At 43.0% G+C, this 17,017-nt stretch overlaps 1 protein-coding gene across 12 annotated transcripts in view; it reads right to left on the bottom strand.

The window, feature by feature from the left end:
* baz2bb (bromodomain adjacent to zinc finger domain, 2Bb) overlaps positions 1 to 17,017 on the bottom strand; it is a 66,752-nt gene that overhangs the window by 14,235 nt on the left and 35,500 nt on the right. For 3 of the 12 annotated variants that reach the window (XM_080752522.1, XM_080752523.1, XM_080752526.1), the window contains 17 exons: positions 14,144 to 14,332; positions 12,679 to 12,870; positions 12,156 to 12,328; positions 9,957 to 10,151; positions 8,594 to 9,319; positions 7,100 to 7,751; positions 6,597 to 6,869; positions 5,649 to 5,709; positions 3,955 to 4,063; positions 3,638 to 3,739; positions 2,974 to 3,184; positions 2,513 to 2,605; positions 2,362 to 2,423; positions 2,004 to 2,069; positions 1,017 to 1,082; positions 438 to 482; positions 103 to 129 (listed from right to left, as the gene is read on the bottom strand). In XM_080752522.1, coding sequence (XP_080608648.1) covers positions 103 to 129; positions 438 to 482; positions 1,017 to 1,082; positions 2,004 to 2,069; positions 2,362 to 2,423; positions 2,513 to 2,605; positions 2,974 to 3,184; positions 3,638 to 3,739; positions 3,955 to 4,063; positions 5,649 to 5,709; positions 6,597 to 6,869; positions 7,100 to 7,751; positions 8,594 to 9,319; positions 9,957 to 10,151; positions 12,156 to 12,328; positions 12,679 to 12,870; positions 14,144 to 14,332 — 3,242 coding nt within the window. The remainder of the gene's footprint in view (positions 1 to 102; positions 130 to 437; positions 483 to 1,016; positions 1,083 to 2,003; positions 2,070 to 2,361; positions 2,424 to 2,512; positions 2,606 to 2,973; positions 3,185 to 3,637; positions 3,740 to 3,954; positions 4,064 to 5,648; positions 5,710 to 6,596; positions 6,870 to 7,099; positions 7,752 to 8,593; positions 9,320 to 9,956; positions 10,152 to 12,155; positions 12,329 to 12,678; positions 12,871 to 14,143; positions 14,333 to 17,017) is intronic. The other 9 variants (XM_080752530.1, XM_080752524.1, XM_080752529.1 and 6 more) reach the window with 7 other exon arrangements.

Below are 17,017 nucleotides of genomic sequence, written 5' to 3'. Positions count from 1 at the left end.
TGCAGCCAACGCTACAGTGGATGCGTTGCTATGATGACAACCATTTATCACAACCAGGGTCACGATGCGGTGTTAGATGTACAGAAACAAACATACCCATACCATATCTAGTCTATGCCTCTCCAACTCCTGGTAAAGAGAGTTGTCAAAGTATTATGAAACAGAAGAAAGAAAATAAAATAAAAAATCACACAAGAAAGCCAAGATTGTAAGAATCTGCCCACCCACACCTCTAGAACAAGCTAGAGCCATCAGAATCACAATACCCCCAAAGAATAATTTGACAGTTCATTTTAGGGAATAATGAAGTTGTTATTCAATCAGGCTACAACAGATTGTGGTCATTAGAACCCTTCTCCAAGAGATTAAAGAAGAATAGCATGTGAAAGTGGCTTCAGCATCATATACTGTACAGTTCTGGAGAGCAAAATGCCTACCTGGTGCTTCAATATAACAGCCTGCTGTCTCCGCATCTCCTTCTCCTTAAAGAAAGAGATTAACTCAATTAAAAACCCAAACATATTCACATCTCCATTATATAAAAAGCTGACACAAACGCATGGGCTCTCTCTACGTCTTCTACAACAGACAGCCAAAATCCCACTAATCTGATTGACAGGCGCACAGCCTGGGAAGGTATTGAGCTAATGTGAAAATGGAAATGCCCTCATCGTTTTCCAGAGACACGTAGAAGGCACGCAGAGGATGCAACCTCCTTTTTTATGACACTGATTAACATGGAAAAGGTCTGCTCTAGGTGCCAGTGGAAATTCTCCTTAGCATTGAGAAGCAGTCCCCTGCAGCGATGAGCATTACTTTACATTCACCTAAATGAGGCAATGAGGGGCGGTGAAGGTGGTTGTGGGGGTTGGGGGGTACAGGCAGGTGCACAAGGGAGATTCATGGGAGTTGACTGGAAATGAGGAGTGGGCTTTGTTATGTTAGGTAGTGTATGGCTTGAGGCAACAGTGGGCCACAACACTCACGGTTAATTCTTAAAGCACATCTAAACTAACCTTGCTTCGTTTCTCAGCCTCCAATATTTTGGCATTGGCTGCTTCTTCCTTCTTTTTCCTTTTCGCCTGTGCATGCAAAACAGGTCTTCAGGTCATGCACCACAACCACATGACACATTTGACATGTCTCATTCAAAAACAACACACCTGGGCATTCAAAAACCAGGCAACCTTTACAAAGAAATCCGTCGGAATACAGTACACGGTACTATAGTGAATGCCGTTACAGGTCTTTCGAAGTAATGTAGTCCATCTTCAAAGGATAGCAATTAATTAATATTGCTTTAGTAATAATTTAAGAAATAATGATTAAAGTAATTTATTTATTAAAATCCACACTTTATTTTTTAAATATATCAAACTGAAGTTATATAACAGAAGTTGTATAGTCTTAGATAACTGCTGTTGTTCATAAGACAATAACAATACTCCATAGAAGCAAAACGAGCCAGTGGCTTATGCTTGTAATGTCACACACAACATATTGCTATCTTGTTCAATGAGATAATTATTTCCTCCCATTAAATGCTAAAAAGACAAAATGGCTATGGTGCTTAGGAAACACCAGCAGGCAGTCAGAATAAATTAAACCATTTCTATCAGTAATTATAACCCCAATGAAATCCTGTTAAGAGGCCCTTGCCAAGCGTGTCAACTGAAATTTGATTTATAAAAGCTAAAATACTTCAGAGCCTCTATTAGTGGGGGGAGAGAAAATAGCAATTTCACCTATCCATGGTAAATTCTCTGGCACCTTTGACTTAATGGTAATATTCTATGTTCGACACCATGGACTGAGGAGCTTTTAATATTCAATGGCAGTTTCGCGGAAACCCAATTAAGCATTAGTCACATACAGTCGTCAGACATGACAAAAGTGCAACCACATAATTTAGGAATAGCCTTTGGTTGGTCTTTTTTAAAAATCCCATCAACAGCAGAAAGGAAGTGTTTCAGAATGTTTCTGCAATAACTTTCAGGACCAACCTCAAGAATTTGCTGTGCACGGAGTTCTTTCTCCATACGAATTTGCTGAATGCGCTTGATCTTCTCCTGGTAAAAAGGATGAGAGCAAGATCAAATGAATTAACTTTTAAGTCATGCATGTTATAGAGAGGGGAGTGGTGATGGTGGGGGGGGGGCACAGTAGTTCTCTATGCAGATCAGGAAGGTGCAGCATCTTGAAGGTTAGCATCTTCCCTTTAGAATTTCAAAGCAACTCAACTGTGCTTTAAATATTTTCACATTGGAGGGCACAAACCCTGAATACCATGTGTTTGTCGATGCTACCAGATACAAAAATCTGTCATGTAATCCAGGCAGTTTGGTCAAAAGAAAACCTTACTTGCTGTTTGAAAACCTTCATCTGTTCCTTCTTTTTTCGCCTCTCTTCAGCTGCCATGATCGCTGGAAGACACAAATCAATTAAGCTTCTGTTACAGAATGTGGTCGGGATTAGAGATAAGCGAAGCCCTGATTAGAAGCCAGAGGCTAACCTTGTTGCCTTCTTGCCTCCTTTGCTGCTCGTGCCATGGCCTGCCTCTCCAGCTTCCTCATCATTTTGATTTGGGCTGCTTGCCGGGCGATTTCTGCAAGACGAGGTGGAGAAAACGAGGTGTTAGAAATGCCTGGCTTAGCGGCGGCGGTAAAGACAACCCAGATGCCCCCAGTGACCAGAGATGGGCACAAAATACAAAAAAGCAGGGGTCTTCAACGTTTTCAGGCCAAGGACCCCTTAGTTGAGAGAGAGATGAAGCAGGGACCCCCACAACCTGTTCATAGATTCCATATATAGTTTCATTGTCATTCAATCGTCACTGCTATTTTTGGCAAAAGTTCTCCAAATATGGACGCTAGAGTTCAAGTAGTTCACATAGTATTTTTAATTTGTAATCAAAATACTTTTTTGTATTTCGTGCCAATCTCTGCCAGTGACTTTGCTAAAAGGTGATACGACCTTGAGCTTCCAGCTTACGAAGAAGCTTGGCCTCGTTGGCATCATGGAGGTGAATGTCAGCGACATTAGGAGGATGTCCTTTCTTACTCCTGGCCCCGGCACCATCAACTGCCTGCTGGTTCTCTGACTTGTTGTGACGGCTACGTCTACCATCCATCGCTATGATACTGGGAACAATCTCCTCCTCAGTAAGCAAGCACCACTGTAAACCCTTAGTGAATGGAAAGAGAAGAGACAGGTGGTTACAAACCTCCAAGATGCTAAGCATGGATTATACATGATTTCTGATTAGGGATGGGATGATAAGCAATATTATCGTTTATCGTGATAAAACAACACAATAATCGTATCGTATCGTGGAGATTTAATTTATCGTGATATCGTCCTCCGTCATGCACTGGGATCAATTCACCCTTTATTTGCCCAGCTGCATAGATCCGGTACCATTTAAACCCTCTATTGGTAAACGTACTATAATATATGTACTTGATACTTGATACGGTCTTTTTTTCACACTCTACCAAATCTTTTTGCCAAAAAATAGCCGATCTACAATCTCCGGATCAAAGACTACAAAATTACCCCTGAAAAAGATACAAATAAATAAATAATAATAATAATTAAAGAAATTCTGAAAATTGAAATAAATGATTTAAGCATTTACCTGGGGTCCTTCTCTGGCTTCATAGAAGTCACCGACTTTAATCTTTGTACTAAAGCTGAAGTTGTCCCTGGAGATTTCAGTTATTCCGTTTCTGGACAAGTACTGCAGAGAAAACAATGAAGAGAAGACCATTTAAATTCAGGCACACTTTTTCCAGGTACAGCAATATCTATCAAATTGGGCACTTCTGCTGTCATTTACCCATTTCCCACCTGAAGGTAATTAACTTTCACAAAACAATCTTCAGAACGTACAATCATTCAAAACATACTGAATAATAGCCCATACAGTTTACCTTTAACTCGCTATGGAGTTACCTTCATTACATCAGGATACTGGCGTAACTTCTTCCCACATGGGGCGTAGTAAGCTACCTCTCCTTGCAGACGGCCTCCCACTGTCCTGATACGGGTCTCTCTCTGCCACCTGAAATAAGGGAACGTTAAGGTTAATATATAGCTGGCATCACGCACCAAAAATAGCTGATCTACAAGCTCACAACGCATCACTACACGACACGTTGTGAGATGACAACCAATTAACAGTACAACGGGAAGTACAGATGATACAAGATAACTAGTGAGACAGCCATCAATCTGTGAAGTTATGTCTAAATATCAGTAGATTGCTAGTGGCTTCATAAAATGATGTATAGATAAACAAATATTTCTCTGATTTGAAAAGTCCATGATAAACGTCCTCTTTCAGGGCATTACTACAGAATGCCTTGGAAAAAGTGATGTTTGCGTGTCGGTATTCAGCCATAAATATCTCCCTCTTACTCATAGCTCCCCGCAGACAAGGAGGTGAACTACCCTAAATGAGCCATTCACAGCTGCTCGCTGTGTGCTCGGTGGCCTGCGTACCCTCTGACTCTTTTTAGTAATCAGGCTTTCCTAGATGGCCATAAGCCAAGAAGCACACCACAGTTCCCATGAGCTCCGCTGGAGTGCAGCCACAGCGCACACAAAAAGGCCTGTGGGGTCTTTGCACCGGGACAGCACGAAGGATAATATACTGTATAGGCTTGTCGCCTCTCCTTCCCCTGTGAACCTGCTGATGAAAAACATCCCCGGCAGATGAAAGACAACCCTGATTCCGAGGCTGCGGCATTTGTTGGGGAGGGAGCTGCTAATGTTGCATGTCTGTGTTGAGGCTGGATGTGATTAACCCCTTGTATCTGAGCTGCAGCGGCTCATTTCCTGCCCACTGTGGCCCGCGCTGGTCAAGTCTGGGTTTGCGCAGGGCCTCTTTAGAGGAAGCCAGGGATGTTTACTGTGGTCTACTTGTAACATCTTTACAACAGAGAAAGAACTGTACTGGAAATTAAAGTTAAAGTGGTTTGAGTCATTTGGGATCTTTCGAAAGACTCTCACCATGTACAGTACAGTACGTGGTGAGAGTGTGGCCACACTGCGAGGAAATCTAACAGTAGCCGCCTGTGTCAAGTCAATTAATTGGCATGTAAATTGTGTACACACACAATGCTTTAATTATGCTAGTGGCTAGTAGATAGCTAACAAATTGGTGATGTTTGGAGTTGAACACAGTAAAAAAATCAAACCTCGGTTCGAAGTGGAGCGGTGAATTTGAGCAGCTGTACCCTATGTGAGTGAGTGAGTGAGTGAGTGAGTGAGTAAACTGTGCCTGTGAGTGAGTGGTGAGTGTGCCTGGCCTGCACAAAACAGCGCCCCTCCTTTAACTAGTGTGTTGTGTGTGGCCACTCAAGGTATTGCCAGGCTACGGACATGGCCAGCCAGCCACCCACCCAGCCAGCCACCCAGCCACCCACATACCCACGGACATACCTGTCTATTGGGAGCGCTTTCACCGCTCCAAAAGAAGTGTTTATTTATCCATTTGTATCTCAGAATGTACAAATGGAACCAAATTTATGCGTTCCATTTGTAAACTAGAGTTAAATTAACTCTCAGGATTTTACAGTGTAGTGTGTGTGCATATGTATGTACTGTATGCGTATGTGTAGATGCATTTAGAGTGAGTGTCTCACCCAAAATCAAGTGGTAATCGCAGCACTCGCTCATCTGTTACCCTCCTCCTCTTCCCTGATCCTAGGAAACAGAAGAAATGACTCATTGCTTCTGGCAGCTCCTCTGTGACCTGAGCAAATGCACAAAACCTGCCATGTTTTGCAGAGGTGCCCTTTCCCCAAAATAAAAAAGGTCTGTGTCGTCTCATTTATCACGGAGGGAAAAATTCCCCAGAAAGGACAGTATCAGTCTGTTCTGGACAGTTGTTTTACATTGAAAAATGCAATGATACACAGTTAAAAAGAAATCTGAATTGGAAACAAAGGGTCAAACCAAAAAACAATCACATTTTAAACAGATCTAAAAATCTGTCTTAAACATTGCAAATAAAGATTCAAAGGACAAGGGCTGGGAAATAAGTGTTACAGCTGAACTCAAAGGAGCAATAATTGAATGCTTTTCCCACAGGCAAGTGACAATCCAGCTTCTCAAGTAATGTAATCCGCTCCATGAGTCAGCATGTATCAGGTTTATTAAACATCTGCCCGGCTGTACTGCATAAAGCAAATGCCTGTTGGATATCATCAAAACAATGACCAAACCATTTCTGCCATTACGTTCACTTGGAACTGGAACGAAATGTACAACAATCTTTTCCTGCTGGAAAAAAATGACTGCCCTCTTTCTCCCAAACTGGATAATATGACGAAGCAGAGAGGGGAGAGGCGATAACATTCTGGGCTGCCAAGAATACAGAATTGCAGAAAAAGAAACAGGGTGCTGACTTTGGCTGCAATGCTGTTTTGATATCTGAATGACCAAGACTCTCTTGACGTCCTGAACCACACGCTAATGATCTTTTGTGACCTGAAGGAATCTCACACTATTGTTGCGTTGTAACTCTAGCATTCGGCTTGTGTCATTCTATTGTGTGTTTAGGTGACTGAGACGCAGGGTGTCTTTGTTACCGGGTGATGTGGCGAGCAAGGAGGGGGACGAGGAGGGGCCGGTGTCATAGAAGGTCACCGCGCCAGGGACAGACAGGCCACAGGGCAGGCTGGGGGGCTTGATGACCTGAAGGTTGAGCGGGGAGCAGCTGGTTGAGAGGCTGGAGGACGAGCTATGGAGGGAGGTCTTGCAAAGTTTCTGGGGGGTCCGCTCTGCATCCGTGTCTGTCTCATCGCGTTCCTTCACGTCTTCCTCAGAGCCGTCAGAATCGCTCTCCGGATTACTCTCAGACTCTGCAGGGGGGAGGATGCCAGCGTGAGACAAAGAGGGAAAAAGACAGGGAGAGAGGATTATGAATAAACATATTCCAATTAATATTCCTCTCACATCCGAACCACAGGTGAGGTTGATAATCTTTATAGTATTTTTTTTTCAGAAGAAACCTCTTTAGAACAGTTTCTATCTTTAATAATGCGCTGTATATCAGCGGCACTAATCAAATTAAAGACCAAGCCTGACTGACCTGACAGACTACCATCAGAATCTACATCATCGTCATCGTCATCGTCTTCATCGTCGTCGTCGTCGTCATCATCATCATCATCCCCCAGCGAGTCATCAGAGTCCTTGCTGCTGGGAATGTCGGACTCTGTACCTTTGAGCAGTTCCACGAGGGGCTGCGGCGCAGTTTTGGAGAGGCTCTTTCCCACATGCAGAGGCTTGGGAGCCTTGTTCTTCCTGGGTCTGTGGGTCTGGCCTGATGAGGTAGAGGCTTTGGAGGAACCCACAACGGTAGCTGAGGGTTCCTTGGAGTCAGAGCTCAGGTTGACAGGCATGGGAACAGCAGGGCTGGTGGCTGCCGGCAGGGGCTTGCTGCTCTGGCTGTGGGGCTTGGAGAGGAGGGCCAGCGGGGCGTCTTGAACAGGACCGTGGATGACCCCGTTAGGGTGGTGGTTGAGGAACAGGTTGGTGTGGTTGCCGTGTGGGGGCGGGAGTATGTTGGTGTGGTTGCTGTGTGGGGGCGGGAGTATTCGGCAGCCGAGCATCTCTGGAGACAATTTAGGAGGCGGCAGCGTTGAGGTGGAGGAAGCCACCTTTTTGTGACTTTTGTACATGTCCTGGTTTTTCAGTGGCAGAGGGAACGTCTGTTTGAAGGAGTCTTGGGGGAGGAAGGGCTATATGAAAGAGCAAAGCAATTTAATTATTTGCACAGCATGCGACTCATTTCCATTACTATGGATCCGTGAATGGAGGTGAAGTATATAATGCAGTGTTATTGTTTTGGGAGAGAAAAGACAATGAACAGAAGACTCTCTTCTGCCAACAGCGATAAAGCAAAGAAAGGCTGCTGAGCAAAAATATATTAAAAACCTTCCGCTTAGTGCAATCACGTGGGTTTAGCTGTCAACTTATGTTTGCAGGTTTTGTCATACCACGACGATCGACAGCTCATATGTATTATTATGGGATTGTCATATGAATAAAATTAAAGAAAACTTGTCAGATTGCCCCACTATCGCCGTTTCCCAGAGTAGTGACAATAATTGAATCCTTTAAAAGAGGCAGATTTATTTTTCTTGATAACAATGAGCATCGCAAAGCATTACAGAGTTAATTGCTTGTCAGCTTTAGTGAAGTATTTCCAATAAAACTAAATGTATTGTCACTTTCACACATGTGGAGGGCCAAGCCGGCATACAGTACAATCAAAGTGCTGATAACAGTGCTTAGACGTTTAATTTTCTGTTGAGAGGGAACCCACTGACCTTCTAAAAATCTGCATGTCAGAAACAATGATAGCCAAACGGATATTAAAACATCTACGAGCAAAATCCTATAAAAGAGCTATTACATAGAGGACGTAGAATGGAACGCATCTGCTTTATAATAACTAACTTCAGATGAGTGTTTTTGTTTTATTCAGTAACCGAGTAACAAACATATGGGACGAATACAATCGAATAAACAGAAATCACCCAAGAAATGAAAAGTGTAAATAATCCACAAGATAACTCACCTGCTTCAACTTTAAACTGTTTGTGTGTAATGAGCCTTCGTCTAGGAAGTTCCTGCTGCCCGCCTTTAGGCCATCCATGATCCTTGTGTGCTTCGGAGACACCGTCAAAGACTGGGGTTTATGTGAGGGCGAGAGAGTTGGGGGTTTTGGCGAGGAGGACAGAGAGGGGGGTTTCGGGGACGAGGAGAGAGACAGGGGCTTGGGAGAGGAGCATAGAGAGAGAGGTTTGGGTGAGGAGCAGAGGGAGAGAGGCTTAGGAGAGGACGAGAAGGAGTTGTGCTTCGGCGAGGGAGAATGAGGGAAGTGCTTTGGCGACGCTGTGAGGGGGAAGTGTTTGGGCGAGGAGGAGAAGTGCATCGGCGAGGACGATGAGGAGGAGAGAGAGGAGAAGGGCTTGGGCGAGGACCTGGGGGGCAAAGGGGAGACATCCCTGTGGTGGGAATGGGCAACCATCGCCAGGGGCTTGCTGCCAGCCACCAATCCCGTGGCCTGGATGACACTGGCATGCTGCTGGCCTTCCTCCTCCCTGGGCTTGGAGCTCTGGAAGAGTGCAGCGGTGGCGCGGAGCAGGGCGTTATGGTGCGACGGGAGAGGGAGGTACGAGGAAGATGGAGGAACATCGTCGCATCGCTTCTGAGAAGTAATGCTCAGACTTTCACGTGTCTCACTTCCCTCGGATATGGAAGTTCTCTTCTTTTTGCTCTCAGCAGGGTTCTGTGTCAGATCCTGGGTTTATGCAGAAGGGTGATGAGGAGGATGAGGAAGAGAGAAGCAGGGGACAGGACAGTGTCACATCAGCACAGGGGCAGCTAGCATACACGCCAAGTGTGTCACATTGAATTTTCTCTTAACATTTTAAATCATACTTGTAAAAAAAAATAAAAAGAATACTGTAAAACCACTATTACAAAAAGTATTTACCTTTTATCTAGGTAATATTAGAATTCATAAATATTCAGCTCATCACATGTTTGTACAGTGTTCATTTGTTATGCTGTTGATTGAATACATAGGACACAAATGGAAAGAAGTCCCCAGGACTTTTTTAGTTTTATCCTTTTAGCCTTAATGTCTTACTGTACCACGTGCTGCTTACATTTCTTACTAATATAATATTCAATCAAACAGAAAACCTTCCTGACGTCCCATGTATTTGTTCAGAACAAATTTTGCCTGTTTCATCCAATAACAAATATTGAATTGTCTTCATTTGTCCCATCAAGGCACACACAGAACTGCAAATAGATCTTCAGATAAAGATCTTTGATCAAACCCGTACCCTTTTAGCATGTAAAAGTGATATAATTGTCTCTTCTAGCATAAAACTATACTTATGAACTGGAAGTGCAAGTCAGCTACACACCTTTAACTTCCTCTTCACACGACTCTCCTTCTCAGAGTCGGAGTCCTCGCTGTCGTTGCTCTGATCTTCATCGTCATCATCCTCGTCCAGGTCATCTAAATCACTGCTGCTCTCCCCGCCACTGGAGCTGTCTGACGAGGAACCCGATTGGCTGCCGCTCATGCTGGAGGTCTCCAGTGCCTTCTTGTTGAGCTTCTACAACAAGACAATGGAATCCGCATTTCTCAGCCAACGCAGTAAAATCCTTTGTACACATATAACCCAATGGACTTGTAATGATCCATTTGGTTACACGTTAAAGCTCTATTATTAAGTAATTTGTTTTGTGGATACATTTATATTTTGTCCAATCTGTAGTATAAGTATATAACTTCAATAGAGGGTACGCGCATGCATAAAGTGAATGGCAAATCGAGTGGCAAAGTGAGTTTAACGTAGTTTAACATAATTTAATGCAATCAGGTAGGACTTTTCTTTTTGGATGTATGGGCCAGAAAGTAGTTTTTTGCCACTCAGTAAGCGTTCCTGCATAACTTCCGGGTATGATGATGATGTCACGTGCATACCCTCTATTGTGTCTAGGTTGGACATGACCTATGATATGACACAATCCTATTTCTGGTTTGACACACATTTTAAAAATGTAAAGTTTATATTTCTCCCCAGAGCAAGCAGGTAGGTCTCCATTAGCTAAGTGGTAACATTCGGGATTCGGCATTCAAATCCAGGATAGAACAGGAAAGTTACCCAGAGAACCTTTAAATGAACACTGAGATTTTACTGTGAAGTCAAATGCAAGGAACATGCAAGTAATGTTACGTCAGTAAAGTCAGCAGATCAACAACCGTGTATCAAGTGAGCACTTTAGTAAAGTATTATTAGGGCCCGAGCACACACAGTGTGTGAGGACCCTATTGTATTTGCAAAGATTATTATTCTTCCGCCGAATGAATCGTGTTTTTGAGCCGCAAAACGTACTCCAAAAGTTGCGCAACTTTGCACACGAATCACAAGTGGCGAAAAATTTCGTATTTAAAAAAAATCAAAATGGGGCGTGGCCTAATGGCTCAATAGCGCCCCCTACAAAACTTCGTGCCTCAAGCCCCACCATACGGTTTCACCTACACGTAGGAAAATCGGTACACACCTGTATCATGTCCGGACTCACAAAAAAGTATCTTGGCGCCACGTCCGAAACCAAATAGGAAGTCAGCCATTTTGACTAATTAGTGGCGTTTTGGTGTATTCTTGGCCGTTTTCACGTGTCGCACTTTAACGAACTCCTCCTAGGGGGTTAATCGGATCAACTTCAAGTTCGCTCGGCATACTCAAGACACCTTAACGATGAAAAGTTGTGCGAATCGTGAGTTTTCGTAAAACGGCGTGCCCGTGGCGAAGGGTCAAACTTCCTTCACCAAACAGGAAGTGCCCCCTCTTCTGATTGGTCCATACTTGATTGTTCCTTTTTTTGGCTGTTACTCATCAACCGTTTATCGTACAGAGTTGTGGCTGGTATCATATGACTTGACTAAGTGTCCTTCACCTTAATTGGTTTAACTAAGCCCCGCCCCCTCTTCTGATTGGCCGAAACTTGATTGTTCCTTTTTTGGCTGTTACTCATCAACCGTTTATCGTACAGAGTTGTGGCTGGTATCATATGACTTGATTAAGAGTCCTTAACCTTAATTGACGCTTCCTTCGCCAAACAGAAAGTGCCCTTCACCAAACAGGAAGTGCCTCTATAACTCATGAACCGTTTGTCGTACAGACTCGCGGCTGGTGTCATAATTTTTTTTTCTCAACATTTTTTTTTCTCAAATTTTTTTTTTCTCAAATTTTTTTTTTCTCAATTTTTTTTTCTCAAATTTTTTTTTATCATTTTTTTTTTTCTCAAAACATTTTTTTTTCTCAAATTTTTTTTTTCTCCAAATTTTTTTTTTCTCAAACATTTTTTTTTTCTCCAAAAATTTTTTTTTGCCCAAAAACTTTTTTGGGAGAAAAACTTTAAACTATCGTTAAAGTGCGACCCGTGATAACGGCCAAAAATGCGCCAAAACGCCACTAATTAGTCGAAATGTTTGGTTTCTGATTGGCTGCTGGCCTTGTGACGTGGGTAGAGCTGCGAGGGCCCGGTCATTGCTGCTTGCAGCTTTAATATTATAATTATTATTATAGTATTATATTTTAGTAAATATTGACCTTTTCTTTAGTACTCTTCTGTTGCACTTGGACCACATCCTGGCTGCTCTTGTGACTCCTTCCACTGCCATTGGCGGTCTTGGTTTTCTCCATGGTTCCCTTTGCTAGAAATGGAAGGGGGTTCCCAGCAGATATAGAGGAAGTGCTGCCACCATTGATGCTTCCGTTCACCCCTATAGAAACAAGCACATTGTGTGTCATACTGGGCAACCATGCACGAAGACCAGCTTTAGTAGTGGAATGGACTGAAAATAACCAGGGGGAAGAGACAGACAGACATACCAAATTTGACAAATATCAACTGCACTTCATAAGGAAAAGCTCATTATGTTGGCAGAAGTATTTTACTAATATAGGCCGATGCATAGTGTGGGCACCTTGCGCATGCTTACAAGCCAATGTTTGAATGTGCATGTCTTGCTTTTGCCTCAGGGGTCAATTACTCGTATATATATTGTACCTCAGCCCATAATTCCCTTGTATAGAGTAATTCTGTGAATCACTGAATTGCTTCAAACTGCACCTTTGGCAGCGACTCGTCCATTCTTGCTGGGGGTCCTTGACTGAAAGTTAGTGGGATCGTGGCTCTGGAAGGGGGCTGCAAAAATGGGAGGGAGACCCAGGAGAGGAGGGAAGAAGGCAGCTGCTCCTCTGCTGTGTGCCTCAGAAGCCCTCCACCAGTCTGAAAGGAGAGAGAGGTTCATCGCCGTGACGGCTTGTGGCGGACAGCCGGACACTTTTGTCAAAATTCTGTGTTTGCCATGGACATACAAATATTTCAAGAAACAGTGCTAGCCCTAAATGTATACTACTAGTGCTGTGGTCCTCAAAGTGGGTCGAGGGACCTTCGAGGTTGCTTGAAGGTGTTCCAAATGGACCCTTACAGGTCTGTAACTCTGAGAGTGTACAAATGGAACCAAATGAACCGGTTCCATTTTCAACGGGGTCCTTGAAAATAAAACGTTTGAGAACCACTGTCCTAGTGGACTCCTAATGTGCCATACATAGTGTCATAGTAAATCCGTGTCATACATATTCTGAAGAAGACCTGGAGACTGAGACAGTCAGTAATTGGGTCTTATAATAAGAACATTATCATTATATATTAAAAACAAAAAATATACCACGGACAAGGACAAGTCTTGCCACGGACACATTTGTCTGTGTGTATGGACATACTGTATTGATGACCCCTGCCAATCTTAAACCGTATATGCAGTGAACAATATCTATGACAACCTGCGCTTAGGTGGTGTTATCAAGGTGATGAGTTATCACTCCTATCACACAGCCTACATTAAGTCGTATTTTTGCCTTTGTACTGAGCTTCATACAGATGACCCATGCATTCCACGGGCTGTGATTACATTCCTTTATTCTTAACATGTTGAGGGCAGTAAATTCAAAACAGACTCCCATGAGTTCATCCTCGCAGGATAGAACTCCAGATTTGCAACCCTTCTGCCGGACATTTCACAGCTGCAACAACACAGCCTCCCAGGAGCAGCCTTCCCTCTAAAATGGCAACTGCTTTCTAAAATGGAGTCCTTTGTATTGTAATCATCACTTAGTATCTCATTCAGAATGCATTGTGTCACAACGAGTTGTAAGAGAGAATCTAGGCAGTCATTATTTTAAAAATATACAGTTTAGCCCATAGTGTCAAATGCAACGGAATCCTAAAATAAACACCAGAAATGTAAATAAGTGCGCCCGAATCATTTCTATTTTAGGCCATGGTATTGCTGTGAACGGTCACAGTCAAGCTGTCTTGGGAACATATACGCCATATCATAAAAGTGATTCATGCTGTCATAGCAGAGACCTTTGTGGGTGTTGGGCAGGAACAGGACACATGCACGCACGCATGCATGCACACCTTTGTTCATTTAAACAATCCTTCCTAAAAGGAATCATCATGATGACTTCAGGAAAACAACACTACCAACAGAAGTAGACTCTGGTACATAAAACGACAGCTTCCTTACCTGGAAACGTACCAAGCTGAGAGTGAGCAGCCAAGGCAGCGGACACGCCCAGCGTCCCCAGGCCTCCAAACTCAGAGCGGCCCGAGCTTGTCGTGTACAGCCCAAACGCTGGATGGCTGACTAAAGGAAAAGCACCGGAGATGCCAGACATGTTGAAATGTGAATCACCCGCCGTCCGGAACAAATGGCCTGGAGAACAAAGAAGACTACTTGAAGCATGTTGTTGATTCAAATGAGGGAAAGAAGAAGAAGAAAAAAAAAGGTACTGTACACTCGTCCATGGATTGGAAATACCAGGGTTGAATTATTCATTTGTACAATCATTAATTCTTAATATTGTGACAAAGTCTCATTTAGGGATCTCTTTCAACGCCAGTTAGTTGATGTTTTAGTGCATTAACAATAAGAGACATTAGAGGATGTAAAGAAGCAGACTGGTTATGCTTGATCTGCTCAAACACGCTTAAGCAAATAGGAAACACAGCAGCCATGGGAGCCTGGGAATATGTTCAGAGCAATGATCATGAATGTTTTAGGGTCTGGGGCACCCGCTCATGTTTGAATAATTAGAGAAGTTCAGGAAACTATTACTATGTAAACACTGCATGATGTATAGGATAATCATTCCATAAGGGGAAAAAAGCAAACACATGGAGAAAAGAAATCCCACATACGCCATTGGGAGACTGTGTGTATGCTATGCTGTCAGTCTTTCTGTGACAGACATGTCTTAATAGTGTATTTCAGCTACAGTTTCCACCAGTACTTGAGAGTACAGTGCAGTGCTGCTGACCAGCAGCAAGGCACTTGAGCTCAATACAATCCATGTTCGCAACATATCACCAACTTTGTCCACTCACCTGGTGATATAGTGAAGCAATAAGCAAACAAATTTCATGGAAATGTCAACACTGCAGACAAACTGGGTGGAAAAAACGAAACAAAAAGAAAAGAAAAAAGCTTGTGTCGGCTGTTCTTATCTGATGCCTGCGTCAGGTGATACAGTAGGCATCAAAACCCATGCCTGGACGAATCCATCACAGCACTGTTTAGACCAAAGTATGAAAGAGCAAAGTCCTAAAATTGAATGCCTTCTTAAGTTACCAAATGATGTGCAATATGCGAGGTAAAAATGCTCACTAGGTTACAGTAGCTTCATGTGCAGAAGTTTATCACAAAATAGATGAAACTCATCAAAACAAATGGGATGTATTTGCATGAAATTACAGTAAACAGGTTTCAAGATACAGGCCGGCCGGGTGTGGGAACAGAGTAATGTGATCCATTACTGAGCAATCCCTCTCACGTTATATATTCTCGTTTAATCTATGTTATGGGTGTTTACTGTCTGGCATCTGGTTTGTGACTGGTCTATAAACCTATTCGGGCAGCAGTAGGTCCTCAACAACGCTGGGTGACTATTTACAGCATAGAATCTCTCAAATCTTAGTCATTTTGTCAAGTATTGGTACAAAGTAAAATCCTCAGTATTAATTTATCCATTTGACTGTGAGTGTGCAAATGTAACCAAATGGACATGGGTTTGTTCGGTTATATTTGTATACTCTCAGAGTAAAATGAACACTGATATAATAAAAAAAAGAATGACATTATCCTTCTATAAATGCGCAACATCTGTGTGTGTGTGTGTGTGTGTGTGTGTGTGTGTGTGTGTGTGTGTGCATGCGCGCGTGTGTGTCTCGAGAACCAACCAACCGACTGACTGGACATGTACCACCGATATGCCCATATATACAGTAGGCAAATCCGCTTGTCCAGAGCCACCGATCCTATATGGACTACTATACGGACCAACTTCAAGCCCAACAGCCATGGGTCTATTTCTGTAAATGTGTACAAAATTTGAGCAACTCTGATTAACAGCAAGCGGCCATGACCACCATCTTACTCACAGATCAAGCTACATCAAGCTTGCAGGCTTTCCTGCCGTCGTTCATGTCACTCAATCAATCAAATGACAAATGGGTGTACAAAAGGGATAAGTTTCCCTTCTTATTTACCAGAGAAACATTCAGGGTATGATGGTACCAAATATGATACCACTGCCATCTCCAGAGGGTTACTGGGGGGAGAAAAACAACAACTTTGAAGTGTTGTTTGCGCAGCTCGTTCTTGAGAGACTTTTGCTGCTCTTAACCTTGCAGCAGATCCTTCTCCACTAATACATTCTGGAGGGATTTGCAAACAACCCATATCGCCGTCAATTAAAAACCATTAACATAATACTTTTTAATTGCTTCTGTGACCTCATAACAAGATCAAGGTCATTGGTATTCCGAATGAGTCTCCCTCTGTCATTCAGATGTGGTCCACATCGAGAATCTATTCAAGACGCTAGCAATTCAAGTTTTCTTTGTGTGTTTTTTTCCCTCTTACCCCCAAAACAGAGAGAATTGCTTGATCTACATGCTTGCAACATGTCACAATGCATCAACTTGTAGATTGGCTATTTTTGCAGGGCATAAAATAGGGCTAGTTAAATGTCTACAAAGATTTCAAAACGCTGCGTGTCACTCTCCTACTCTGTCTGTATTTCCTGTCTCTCTCCACTGTACCCATCAAATAAAGGCTCAGAAAGCTAATAGGGGGAAAAAAAGATTTAAAAAGTCATCTCACCTAGGCCAAGATTGAATTAGTTTTCAAGCCATGACTACTGAATACACTAAGAGGTACTGCAGAGGACGTTCCTTACTTAGATAAATTAATCTAGCGAGTGTAGTGTAGTTAGTGATCTTACAAGTGTATGAAAGCTCCAGCGTAATTCAATCACTTAGACTGGCTGTTGCCAACACTGGGCATGTGATATCTTTTCTCTGCTTTCCATGGGGGATAAGAAATCGCTTAAAAAGAACT

This window comes from Nannobrachium achirus (assembly GCF_963921795.1).
Source record: "Nannobrachium achirus genome assembly, chromosome: 22".
In the NCBI taxonomy this organism is placed as follows: Eukaryota; Metazoa; Chordata; class Actinopteri; order Myctophiformes; family Myctophidae; genus Nannobrachium; species Nannobrachium achirus.
This window is presented reverse-complemented; position numbering and strand designations above follow the sequence as displayed.